This window comes from Parasteatoda tepidariorum, chromosome 2 (genome assembly GCF_982258835.1).
Source record: "Parasteatoda tepidariorum strain Cologne lab strain chromosome 2, Ptep-v5.0, whole genome shotgun sequence".
Lineage (NCBI taxonomy): Eukaryota > Metazoa > Arthropoda > Arachnida > Araneae > Theridiidae > Parasteatoda > Parasteatoda tepidariorum.
In genome coordinates this window covers 54,259,858-54,273,303 of record NC_141756.1, presented here as the reverse complement: position 1 = coordinate 54,273,303, position 13,446 = coordinate 54,259,858, and the positions used below count along the sequence as shown (strand labels likewise).

Sequence of the window (13,446 nt, the reverse complement as noted above, 5' to 3'; positions counted from 1 at the left end):
CAAGGTGACAAGTTCTTTATGCAAATCTACTCAAACTTAGAAAGCCATCAAATCTGAACACATTTCTTATAATAGCGTCAAGTAGCGAGAAAAAACAAAACAGATTTGCATTTATAGTCAAACTGCAACATGGAAAGCAATGTAATATGTATGACATAATTTGTTAATTTGTTGTGATGTGAGAAAAATATAAGTTAGAGTGAACAAAATACAAATGGGCCCCAATAGCACCTAATCATTTATCGACGTAATATTGATAAAAAATATGTTTTTATTATATTGTGTAAAAATGTAACTTTTTGGTAAACGTAAAATTTTACTCTTCGTGTGCCTTGTTTCAGCCAGTGGTATTTGAAGGCATACTTTTTATCGACTTGATTTGATTTCGTAATTTGGTACGTGCGTGGCATAAAAAAAAATGTGTTTAGTAACTACAGCAGGAATTGAAAAGTAATGGGAAGCTTTTACGATTGGTTTGCATTTGAAGGAACGTGTTCTGTATTCATATTTTGCCAACGTCCCATGTTAACAAAAAGGGAACTATATGAATGCCATTCATTAAGTTTTTAACTCATACTTAAGAATATTTTTGTTTCATTTTGTTTATTCTAATATATTTAATATTTTAACGCCCATTTACATAACATTCTGTACTGGCAAATTGATAAGTTTAAGACGACTTCGTATTTTTCTTAAAAAAAGAGAAAAAAAATCTAACATGTGCCTTTTAAAAAATATGTGTAGAAACTACAGCGGGAATTAAAACGTAATGGAATGTTTTTATGATTGGTTTGCATTTCAAGGAAGTTGTTCTGCATTCATATATAACCAACGTCCCATGTTAACAAAGGAGAATTATAGGAATGTCAATTTCCTATTCATTAAGTTATTAACTCATATTTAACGATATTTTTGTTTCATTTTTTTGTTCTTATATATTTTAGCACCAATTTACATAACATTCTGTGCATGTAAATTGGTAAGTGTAGGACGACTTCATATTTTTTTTAAAAAACGAAGAAAAGTGCCTTTATTTTTTTATTCTATTACTTAGTCACTAAATTTCAGTTTATATGGTTTTTATTATTTTTAAAATCTTAGTTGTACAATTCAAACATTGAGAAACGGTGAAAGTAGACACTTGTAATTGTAGGACATTTTCAATAACTGATTGGAAAGTTATTGTAAAAATTCTCCAAACCCTAGATAGGCCACTTTGCTCAGACTTTCACTTCTGACAAAAATAAATCAGACGAACTTGAGTTTTTAACTGACGAGATAAAGTTTAAACTCCTCTTAAAATACCACGGATTATCTTAAAAGTCTATAAGTAGATTTAATCCAAATTCAAATACCTCATGCAAACTAAATGAAAAAAATATTTTTTCCTTTTCTTTCAAAGATTAGGGTCATATTTCAAGTTTAATAAAAGTATGTTTAGGTGATGTGATTAATTTTAAGATTTTAGAAAGGAGATTTTCTGCATTTCAGCCTTTTGCGCGTCCTTACGAAAAAGTCGCTTTTTCCTGCGTCGTTGAGCTATTCAGTTTGACACTACTGCGCATGTGCCACCCACACAGCCACCAATCTTTCAAAAATCGATAGCGAAGGTAGTGACTAAGTCTCATTGGTAAATATACTAACTTAAAACGTCTATCCCCTAAGAAGATCTCCCCATAATACTCTCTGCTTTTCGTTTAGTTAAAACATTTCACGATAAAACATGTCACACTGCAGAGTGGTAAGTATAATATTGAAGAAACTAATCATTCTAAATTGAAATGAATGGATTTGAATTTTGTTTAAAACTTTAAGACCTTACGAAATGCACGTCCTTGTTATGACCCGTTGTTTCTGTGTAATTTTGCATTATGTATTTTGTTGAGAATTAAAATCTAATCTTAGCACCGGAGATTAAAAATGTCTGCTATGCAAAATGTGTGCATTCAATGATGATGGCTTAAATTAAAATGATAATGGCTCAAAGAAAGATTATGGGTGATACAATAGTATACAGTTAAAAAAATTGTACAACCATATCTAGTTGATGTAGTGATCCGTGATAGATTAATGCAGAAAGTTAGTTTTAAAAATAATTTTATTTTGCACGCAAATTTTTTATAATTATACGAAATAACGGCAAGTGAATTGTTTATTTTCAACATCAGTCTTAAATATAGAAATATAAAATACTTTTAACTGAGTTGATAAATTGCATGTAAATAAAACTTAAAGCATTTGTTGTCATCAAACATTGTGCATGCTTTTTTTTTCTCTCCAGAAAATATTGTCTCGTGAACAGTTTAAAACGCTATGCTCCTTTTTTTTATAAGAAATAATTAATTGATAAAACTTTACTGTAAATGTACTTTAGTTATACCAGGATTGAGAAATTAGTTTGAAAAATAATTTTGAGTTTGTAAACATTTGGCATTATCCGGTAAAGAAAACGTTAAAAATATCAATAATTTCTACATTAGTAAATATAAAATGCATTTCAATTCTTTGATTAATTGCATGCGCGGCAGTTAAGAAAAGAATTTACTGAAGTTGAGGTGTGCATTATTTTTGTTTTAATAAAAATAAGTTATGTGAATAATTGTAATTTTTTGTCTGCTTTTTATTTATACATAAATTAGTTTATTTCTGATAAACGGAAACTTACTTTTGTATGACATTGTACATTGTAGTCTTAAGCCAGAAATTAATATTTGCAAAGACGAGACTATTATTTCGTATGCGTCATTTCAGTATCATTTCACATGTAATTGTATTACATAACCATCTAATATGAATAATTGAACTCGAGAATGCATCAGAGAGAAAAGTTTTATACGGTTCAAATGAAATTACGTTTTAAAGATGTTGCATTACGATTTTCGATTACACAATTCAGAATTTTGAATATAACATATCGTTTAAATACTCAGTTCAACAACGTCGTCTTAAATAGTAGGTAACATATTTACTACAGTTGGTTGCTTAAAAATAGTTACAGCTTTAGATCTATTATTATTATTACTGAATACCCGTTTTTCGTACAGAGTAAAGAAAAGGAAAAAAATAATCAATAAATCAGTACACTGCGAATTCATGCTCAAAACTTAAAGACATATACATAGACCATTAATTAAGCTAAATTAATTCCAATATTTATTTATTATTTTATCTTTCCAGCTGTTTTTATATTGTTAAAATTAGCAAAATAGATTTGAAATAATTCTTGACATCAAAATAAATATTAAATGTATTCAGTATCATTTTATTTTATGACAGTCGGTGAACAGCCGACCCAATTTTGAGTTTAAGACTACCAATGTTCCTTTTAATTTTGGATCTAATCCAGAAGACAAAGGAACTCTTGGATCAAGTATTGGGAGGACTTTTTGATGGAACAAACCCGCATTTGCGTTAAGTGGAGAGGAAGAGCATGAGAACCTCTAATGATTAGCCTGACGGCTAGCCATATTCCGTCTATTACTGAGGATATTTTACGTCAGCACTGTGATCGATGCGAGCCGGGAGAGGAATTTGAATCCCAGCCAATGCTGGGATCGAACCCGGGTCACCTCGTCGGGAGGTGAGCTCTCCGTTCACTGTGCCACCACGGCATTCTACTGAGCCACCATTCAGTATCATTTGGCATGGTGGTGTTGCTTGAAGCCAACTCAAGAGAATTAAAATTTACCACAATCAAGCAATTTTCTCTAGTACTTATTTATTCAAGTGGCCATAAAAACCTCCTTCCACAGCATAGTTTTTACATTTCGCCTGAACGCCATTTAACAATTAAATTTGCTTTTTAGTACATAGCTTATTTTTTATTTCAATTAATACCTATTATCAAAATTAATTAAGCATCATTGGCTTTAATAATAAATTGGAGATTTTAAATTTTTCTTCTAAACAAATTAGCACTATATCTCTGTGGATTTTGCTTTTTAGTGTGTAATTTATTTTTGTTTCAATTAGTACATATTACTAAGATTTATTAATCATCATTGGCATCATAAATAGAATGGCGAGTTCTTATTTTTTCTCTAAATGAAACAACTTTGTAAAACTTCTATATTATTTTTGTTTAATGTTTCAAATATAAAATATTACCACAATTAACCAAGTCTCATTAGTGTAAATAATAGTATGGAATTTCTTTTTGAGTTTTTCCTAAACGAATTAGTAATATTTCTCCGATAATTTGGATTATCAGTGCATTACTTATTTTAATTTCAATTACCGTTTATTTTATATTACTTAGTTTAATATATAAACATGTTTTAAAAGCTTAACTATAAACAAAATATGAGCGATAGCTCTTCACGCTGTCGTACCACAGGTCCCTGGTTCGATCCTCGGGCCGGGCAAGGTTGACTCAGCCTTTCATCCCTTCAGTGGGTCGATAAATGAGTACCAAGCATGCTTGGGAACTAAACACTAGGGGTTCCACGTTCGGCTGACCACCTGACCGGAACAGCTGCTGCTGCACCCCAGAGTCCAAGGTCAAGAAAACTGAGATGGGCACAGTGGGCCTTGGCCCTCTTGGACTGTCGCGCCGCTGAGTTTAGTTTATAAACAAAATAAGCACAGGGTTTCAGATTAATTTAGGAATACTAATTTGATGACGTTGTCCGCTTACTCTACTTTATATACGTTGATAATTGAGTATAACATAATGACTTTTTTTAATCTGACATAACGAATAAAAAATAATTAAATGGTGAGGAACGTGCAATAAACAATTTTTTATTATTACTGGGAGCTATAAGGTAGCAACCATCACTGATGTTATCTTTAAAATATTTGATAAAATATAATCGTCTGCAATTTAATTTATATCAGTAACTAGTTCTAAGCGAATGAGAAAAATCCATTTTTCAAACGTCTCTTAAAAACAATCTAATTAAAATTTTTGAACGATTTTTTGGATCGGGGACAGAGGTTCTCCACAGTGCGTAGCGTTTTTAAAAAGTGCTTAAGGTTGCTTTTTTCATTGGGTGTTTTTAAAAAGTGCTTAATTTTCCCTTTTCGAAAATGAGATTTCTGTTCTTTACCATGTCGATTTTCGCCATGTATTATGCAAAAGCGGGCTTTCCACATTGTTCGATTCAACGTTTTCACAATTCATTCAGCCGCAATCTATTTCGGCTCACCGTCGGTCCAGTATGAAGGCGCCAATCATTTTACATGTTTGATGAAGCACTTGCGATTCCGCATGTGCGTCGACTGAGCTGGTTTTGGTGAGATTATTGCACTCTCATATGCAACTCTGCTGCATTTTGCAAGGTATTCTCAATGTCAGGCTTCATTTTCCGCCCTCTGATATCGAACCGAAAAATATCTTGATAATTTTATAATGGCTAATATAATCAGGAAAAGAGTTCTTTGTCAGAAACTAGTTATTTTATTGTGATCACGTGAAACCTTTGAAAATTATTTTGTATTTTGTTAATGTATATAGTGCTTAAAAATAGTGTTTGAGTGTTGAAAAAGTTCTTAAAAGGTGCTTATTTTTTGTTGAAAGATTCGGCTACGCACCCTGTTCATGAGCAGATTAAATTTCAGTATGATAAAACAAAGGGTTCAGCAACAGTAAAAATAGACACACGCAGACAAACTCTTCATTTTATTATTATATGTAAGGTGTTAGCTATTTGCTCAAATTTGCTTGACTAATGGACTTATTCGTTGAATCAATTAAAATGTCCAATCTCTAACTGCGAAAAATAAAAGAAGTAATAAAAAGAAGTTTACCAAATTACATAATGAATTTCTGTGACGGTTCCATTAAGATTTTTACATTTAAACAAGTAAGAAATAGCGGTGTAATTATTAAAAGTACTATACTTATGCCATGGATAAATTTTTATCAATTAGTGCCGCTAAATCTTCGAAGATAAGATTTTGACTTAATTATTTTCACTAATTGCCTTTAAAAGTATGCAGAATTTATCATCTCTTTCAATTCTATTTAAATTTGTTCTTAAGCTATTTTCTTTTTAGAAAAAAAAAGAAGGAAAAGAAAAGAAATAAAGAACGATATAGTTGTTTTTTAACTCTTTAGTGAATAGTTATTAAATAACACTTTCGCAGATACTAATTGTTTAATTCATATACAAGGCATATTATATTTTAAGCGTTATTTGTTACCGTTACTAATATAGAATCTTAATTCCCTTTTTATACCTTAAAATAAGTACTATTTATTAAACTATTCTTTACTAAAAAGTGTAATTTTTCAGTTATAACAATTAATGTGACTACGGCTTTCGTTTTAGATGTGACAAAAATAAAATTATATACTTTTTTTAGTTCACATGAAAAACATTATTTTATTTTTAAATAACTTTATAGTGGCTGTGATTAAAAACATTGGTATTTTGACAATGACTTTTGTTCAATTATGGGCATTTTGTATAACAGTTAAGATTTCAAGATACGTAAAATTCAAAAAGATTTCACCGTAAGCCAGTAATTATTTTTAGTTGCAATTGTTATTTTCATTATGGAACAAAGACATTTAATTTACATTTCTTCAATAAGTAAAATATAATTTTTCAAAAGTAACATTTATGATTATTTTTATTACAATGGTTACAAATTTGGAAAAAAAAATACCTTCACCTTAATTATGTTTCATAAACGTTTTAATCTCCAAAACAATAGTTTTTACATTCTCTCAAAAAATTAAGATGGAGAATAAATCATTGTGGTAATGTATAAATCCTTTTTGGAATGTTTTCTTATGGAATGTTTCTCTTTCGGAATGTTTTCTTAAATATTATTATTTCAGTTGACTTTTTCTTTTTTAAAAAATTGTTATTATGTTATGCGAAAATAATTTGAAATAAATGTATTTCTTATTATTATAGTCTATTAAGCATTTCGATTTATTACAAAAATTAATACATTTTTATAAATAATATCATTTTAGTCCATAAAAATATTATTAATTATTCGAATCAAATACAAAATTACACTGCAAAATTTCATAACCAGTGACTTTACTTCTTTGATATACAAAATTCCTTGCAGTGAATGTTTCGAACTTCAAACAAATTTTACGTATGTTTTATGAATGAGTAAAGAATAAATCATTTAAAAAGAGTTCAAATAATATAAGTATAGGAATAATTTAGGCATTGCAATAACAAACTAATCTGTTATCAAAATCAAATAAATGTCTTAACATAAAATCTTATGCATACCATTAATAAATATGTGCTATTAAATGTTTTTTAAATACTTTTTTTAATAAAAATAAAGAACTTGGTTCAATCGGGTACTTGTATCTAATAACATGTTTGTGCATGGTTTGTTTTCATTACAGCTTTGAGCCTTGGGTTTATTATCAAGCTGAATCAATTTTTGGATAAGATTAAGTTAGATAACTGCAAAAGACGTGATGCCTGTGCGTCAAGTCTAAATGGCTGACCCACGCGTGACGTTGCTTTAAAGTATCCAATTATCAAAGTCATAAAAGCATATGTTTAAAATATAAAATTAAATATTATTTTGAAATAAAAACGTTACGAGCAACAGAACATTTTAAGCGTATTTTATTTTTCGTATAAAGTATGTAAATGTATACGACATTGTTAGAAATTTCTCTTAAAAAATGGTTAAATAACAATTTGTTTAATTTTAATTTTACCATATTAAACCAAAGCAGGCAAATAACCACACGAAAGATGGTATTCAAACTGTTAACCGTGAAAAAAATCATTTATGAACTATTTTCACCTAATATGGTTAAGCAGAATTTTACTCGCGCTAACTAGGCCCACTTTATGATATGACTTAGATCCTTGCAGCAGGTTACATATTATAGCAACGAAGATTAATCTGCCTATCTTTTGAAAGGCTGAACGGGGGTTCGAATCCCAGTATTGATACAATATTTCTTTCATTCCTTCACATGAAGAATTTCCAGTATTCTGCATCCCCAACTGGTAACTCTGGATTATTAGAACACAATAGTCTCATTCACGCACAGATGAAAGCATCACAAAGCTGCTTAACACAAAAAAGTATAGTATTTTCACTCTCCCACGATCTATGGCATCGCCAGATTAACTAATTAAACCAAATTCCACGATTTATTTGACGAAACACAACTCAAATACAGCCTGAACGCAATATCCATTGCCTAACGAAAAGCCTAACTCCAATGTCTAATTGAATTTTCTTTTTATGGCTTTGAAACCATACTAGTTGCAAATGGTTAAAAAATAATATAGGTAAAAAATTCCCCTAACCGTAACCTTCAGATTTGATTGTATAGTTAAACGCTTGTATGTTATTTTACTGTAATTTTAAAGTGAAAATTTTAACAGTATAAAACATATTAATATTTATAATATTTAAGCATATTATAGACATTTAATTGTGACACATTTACATCAAAATCGTAGAAAGAAACTATAAAAACCAAATTTGTCTACTTAACTTAAAATTAATGATTTAAACTGTAATATTATGTTATGAAATTGACATTTTCAATTAAAGTGTTGTAAGTTAAGGCTTCAGAGAATACTATATAATTCCATTAATTTTCATTAGTTTTCAAGACATTTTAACTTGAGTCTTTTTTTTTTTACTTTATCTTTTAACTAATGCATTTTTATCATTTCTTTTTATATAGGTTTTAAAAAAAGATGCCGGCTCTTTCCAGTTCTTTTTTTGAAAATGAAAATTTTAAATGAAAATTTTTAAATCAAGCAAACGCAGACATTAACTTAATTTGGCATTTCTTTTAAGTGATATTGACTTTATAATATTACTTAATGATCATTTCTACTTGAAAAAAGACCAATTTTATAACTATAAATGAAATAAATCCTTTAAATTTTTTGTGAAATTAGCTTATTATTGCTCACATAAAACGATTTGGTTTACTTTTTCAATATTTTCTAGCCTTTTAGACATTTTTTTAATATTTTATAATCTATGTTTAAATATGAATCACAAAGCATATCTATTATATTTGATCATAAAATATTATATTTATGTTGGAAAAACTCATATTATTTGAAGTTAACATTGAGACACACTAAATCAGGGCTCTCCAACTGGCGGCACGCGGGCCGCATGCGGCCCCCCAACACATAATGTGCGGCCCGCCAATTTCTTATTCAGGCTGATCGGCCTCAGTTTTCCCATTAAAATGTAAGCAAATTGTCTTATAATCCTTCTGTTCCATTGTTTTATAATTCATAATTCAACTATTAATTGTTATTGTATAAGAGGTAAGATGTTATTGTTCAACTTTTTCAAACTGCGGCCCACCAGGTGATCAGTGACAGGAATTCTGGCCCGTGGGCTCTTTGCAGTTGGACAGCCCTGCACTAAATCATAGTCATTATAATGAACAGAAAGTTGCAAACCGTAAAACTTAATTTGAAACTTACTGTGTTTAAAAAAATCCAAATATTTTTACAGAATTCGTATGAAAATTAATTTTTATGTTAATCAACATTTTGTACACAGCTTGAATTCGTAAAATGCTTTGCATATCAGCATTAAAGTGAAAGCAGAATGTAAAACTAATATGTTGAAATTAAATAAACAAAAAACATATTTTAATGGCAAAAACTAAGAAAATTCTCTTTCAAACTCACGCACTTACTTGGGAAAAAAATATGGGCGATTCTACTAAAAATATGGAAAATTTTACCGTGTTTCTGGCTGTATGGAATCACAAAACATGTTATGTAAGAATTTTAAAACTAGATCAAACTTGATACTGCTTCTACTTTTATGAAAACAATTCATTTATAGTTCATTCATTTATAGTTCAGTTAGTTGGAAAGTCTTCTCCCCATTTTGAAACCTTAAGCACTTAAGATGGCCACTTCAAAATCTGGCAATGGCCGATTGGATAGGCCGAGGGCCGCTGTATGTTAATGATAGGCCAGGGCGGTTGCCAGCATACCACTGATGGGATGGAGTACGGCGCCACACTGGAAGCCAACGATGTTTTCCCAGGGAGTGGATCTCAGTGGGAGTAATACGGTTCAAACAGTCCATAGGAAGATCACAGCCATTCATGGCGAGCACATCGGCTGTCTCATTGCCATGTACCCCGACATGCGATGGGATCCATTGGAGGCTTATTAGTGTCTTCTGGCCTATCTCAGATAGAAGCTTCATAATCTTCTGGCCAGGAATATCCAACATTTCCAGCCAGTTCTTGAAATACTGAATAGAACTCCTACTATCGGTCAATATCCAAATGCAATTATTATCAGTTGTCTGGACATAATTTAGGGCTGTTCCAATAGCCATGATCTCAGTTCTAAAGACTGAGCAATTGTCAGGGTTTCGGATGCTGATCCTGACTTCACTATCATTGCTGTTGACAAAAACACCACTCCCGATTCTACCATCTTCCAACTTGCTACCGTCAGTGTAGATGACCATGGCGCCAGAAGGGGACAACCTCTAAGGCCAGCTGTTTCAACAGGTCTGGATGGTCCACCTGTTTATTGGCTTGAGATCTCAGATTGTCATTAAAACTGATGCCCCTAAGGGTCACCGTAGGAGGCAAACAATTTAGAGTGGTTGAAGGAACGACCTCAAATTCAATAAACCCCTCCTTCCTAACATATTCCAATGGGGTGTCTCTTTTCAAACGTAATTGGAATGTAAACGTAAACGTAATAGGAATTACCATCAACGGTAATCCGTTGATGGTAATAGGAATGGTAATATGACCATATGGTAATATGAATGGAAAAATTACCAAATAAATGTTTTATATATGCCATAAATTTTGGTTTTATTGCCAAAATTATGGTTTTTGTTTCACTAGAAATGTCATTGCCATACAGTACGGTAATTTTATCAGAATTTTTTCCTCATTATAGGATATAGGGGTAATCTCAAGCAGATTTACATGTATTTTTTGTCTGTTAGCCATTTGAAAGTAAATTTAGAAGAAAGGCACCATTCATATAATTTTTCTAAAGAAAAATAACTGTGTTGTTGCAAGTTCTTCTTTTCTGTGATATATTACTCTAATTTACATACATCAGTAGAAAAAAAAGTCAAATTCTTTATTTACATTGATTAACATACTAAAAGCAGTTAAAATTTTTTGTTTGCTTTCTCTTACTATTTTAATATGGTTTTTTTTTAAAATTTTTTTATATAACATCTATAGAGGGAAGTTCATCCCAAAGACTCAATTATTGACTTTAACAATTATTTTTAATATTTATTAATAATTATAGCTGTGCAAGTTTTTATAACTCTTTTACTCCATGCTGGTCAAGTTTCCCTCATACTGGGTCAAACTGCTTCTAAATAGGGATGTTTGAACCAGTTTGTACACTCTTAAAAGAAGGGTCATTTTTTCAAAAAACACCCTTTAGTAGTGAAAAGGGTAATTTATTATGAATAAAGTAATAAGCAAAAAAATATGAGTAAACGGATAATAAACTTTATAAGCTATCAAATAATGTCAAAAAATTTTATCAAGCACACAATAAATTAGAAAAATATTTTTGCAAAAATTGGTAAAATTTCCCCTGTTTCCCCTGCATATAACCCTGTATTTTAAATGTCATTTATAATATTTTCAAAACCCTTATAGAAATTAATTTTTATTAAAGAAATCTCATTGGCTTTATTTATTTATTTATTTATTTTGTGAGCTAAGTATTTCAGTGAACTTGCACAGGTGCATATAATTTCCTGTTGGATATATTTTTTTTTACCTTTTGGATACAATTCTTTTTTCAAGTTTCCGTATTCATTAATTTTAATATAATGAAATTCCAGTCATCCATTTGTTAACTCAAAAATACAACGTCAATACAGAAAAGCAAAAATAAAACTACACTGTGCAAAATATATTTAAAAATAAAATTGCAGTGTGTATTCAAATTTTTTCATTCTTAGTCTTATTTTTAACACCTTTTCTTACAGTGCTTGTTCTTACAGTGCGTAATAATACAACAGACATATGGTGCTTTAATCACATGTTATAATTTTGAATAAAAATACACAGAAATTTTTTTTAAATGATTTTGACACATAAAATTTTACTTTGAATCTGTCTTTTTGAATTTTAGGCGCTATACGTATAAGTTGAGCAGTTAAATCAGTATCATGAACCATAATACGGTTCAAATTTGCTTTAGAATTAATTAGGTGTTAAATTAAACTATGTTTTTATTATGTGTTTCAACATAGCCTCACATAAAGGTTGCAGCAAATTTTAACGATGTTATGGTTCAACATATTCTTACAGAATTGCCATCATAAATGCTCGTAGTTCAATCGTGATGACTTCAGTTATAATTGGCCAAATAAGGTTTCTAAAAATATATGTTAAGGATGGTGTCTAGAAAGCACCATATTGAGTAAAACTAATATAAAAACGGTTAAATATTTCAAGAAAAATACATCAAACCAAATAGCTTAAAACAGATGCATTCGTTATCTTTTAAAAGCTACTTAATGATACCGAATTTGATCATCCACCTCCAACTCCTGTGTGTGGGTGAAGGGCAACTTTGTAATTTTAGATATGAAACCCTATTTTTTAGTGTTAATATGGATGTTCCAGTAAAAAGTAGCTCAATTCGATTTACTGATTTATGATTATTGGTAGCTAATAAAAATTAAATTGAATACAAGTCGTGTAAAATGGCGATATTTCAAAAATCCATCAGATTAAGATCATAAAAATAACCATATTTTATATAATTTTTTTTTTACTGATTTTATTTAATAATTTAAAAGAAAAATCCGAAACAATTTTATCTATTTTTTTAATCCAATAGGTCTCGCTATAATTTTATACAGCTTGTACCCCATTTTAATTTTTGTTGCTTGCTAGCCATCGTTAATGCAAAATGTATAAACCTAAAATTTAAATTAGTTTTTTTTTTATTTTAAGGAAATTAGGATTTGATCATAATTAAGATTTTAAAAATTCTTCTACCCTACTTCCATTTCAAAAAGTTTGTGGGGATGATAGCTATCGACAATGTCAACCTTCATCTATGAAAAGGTAAACCACCATAGAATCGAGTCAACATATGTCTTATATACTAGTGAGATGGAATAATATTTTTAAAGTTGTAGGCTCACTACAGTACTCCCCTACCAGAATTATATCTGTGATAGAATTCGACAAACGGATACCACTAGTTGATTCATTGCTATTTTGTGTGAAGCCGGGAGAGCTGTATTAAAATCACCGTACTTTTGCTGATCGTGATTAAATTAAGGGCCGTGATCGCTCCTGTTACCATTTGTAGTCTAGTGTATGCAGGCCGACGTTGTATGTGATCGAGACTGAGTAGCAACAGTACGAGGAGGTGGATAATGTCGCAGTCACGTGTAACAAGTCAACTGTTTAATGTGGACCATCCATCGAAGTAGGCGTGTTCAGATCGAAGTGGGCGTTACTGTCAAGATAGGAGTGTTCATATCGAA

General features: G+C 30.3%; 1 protein-coding gene across 1 annotated transcript in view; it reads left to right on the top strand.

The window, feature by feature from the left end:
* Positions 1-1,536: 1,536 nt before the first annotated feature.
* LOC107437913 (uncharacterized) overlaps positions 1,537-13,446 on the top strand; it is a 31,914-nt gene continuing 20,004 nt past the window's right edge. The window contains exon 1 of the mRNA XM_016050053.3: positions 1,537-1,741. Within this exon, the coding sequence (XP_015905539.1) occupies positions 1,724-1,741 (18 nt within the window). The 5' untranslated portion in view covers positions 1,537-1,723. The remainder of the gene's footprint in view (positions 1,742-13,446) is intronic.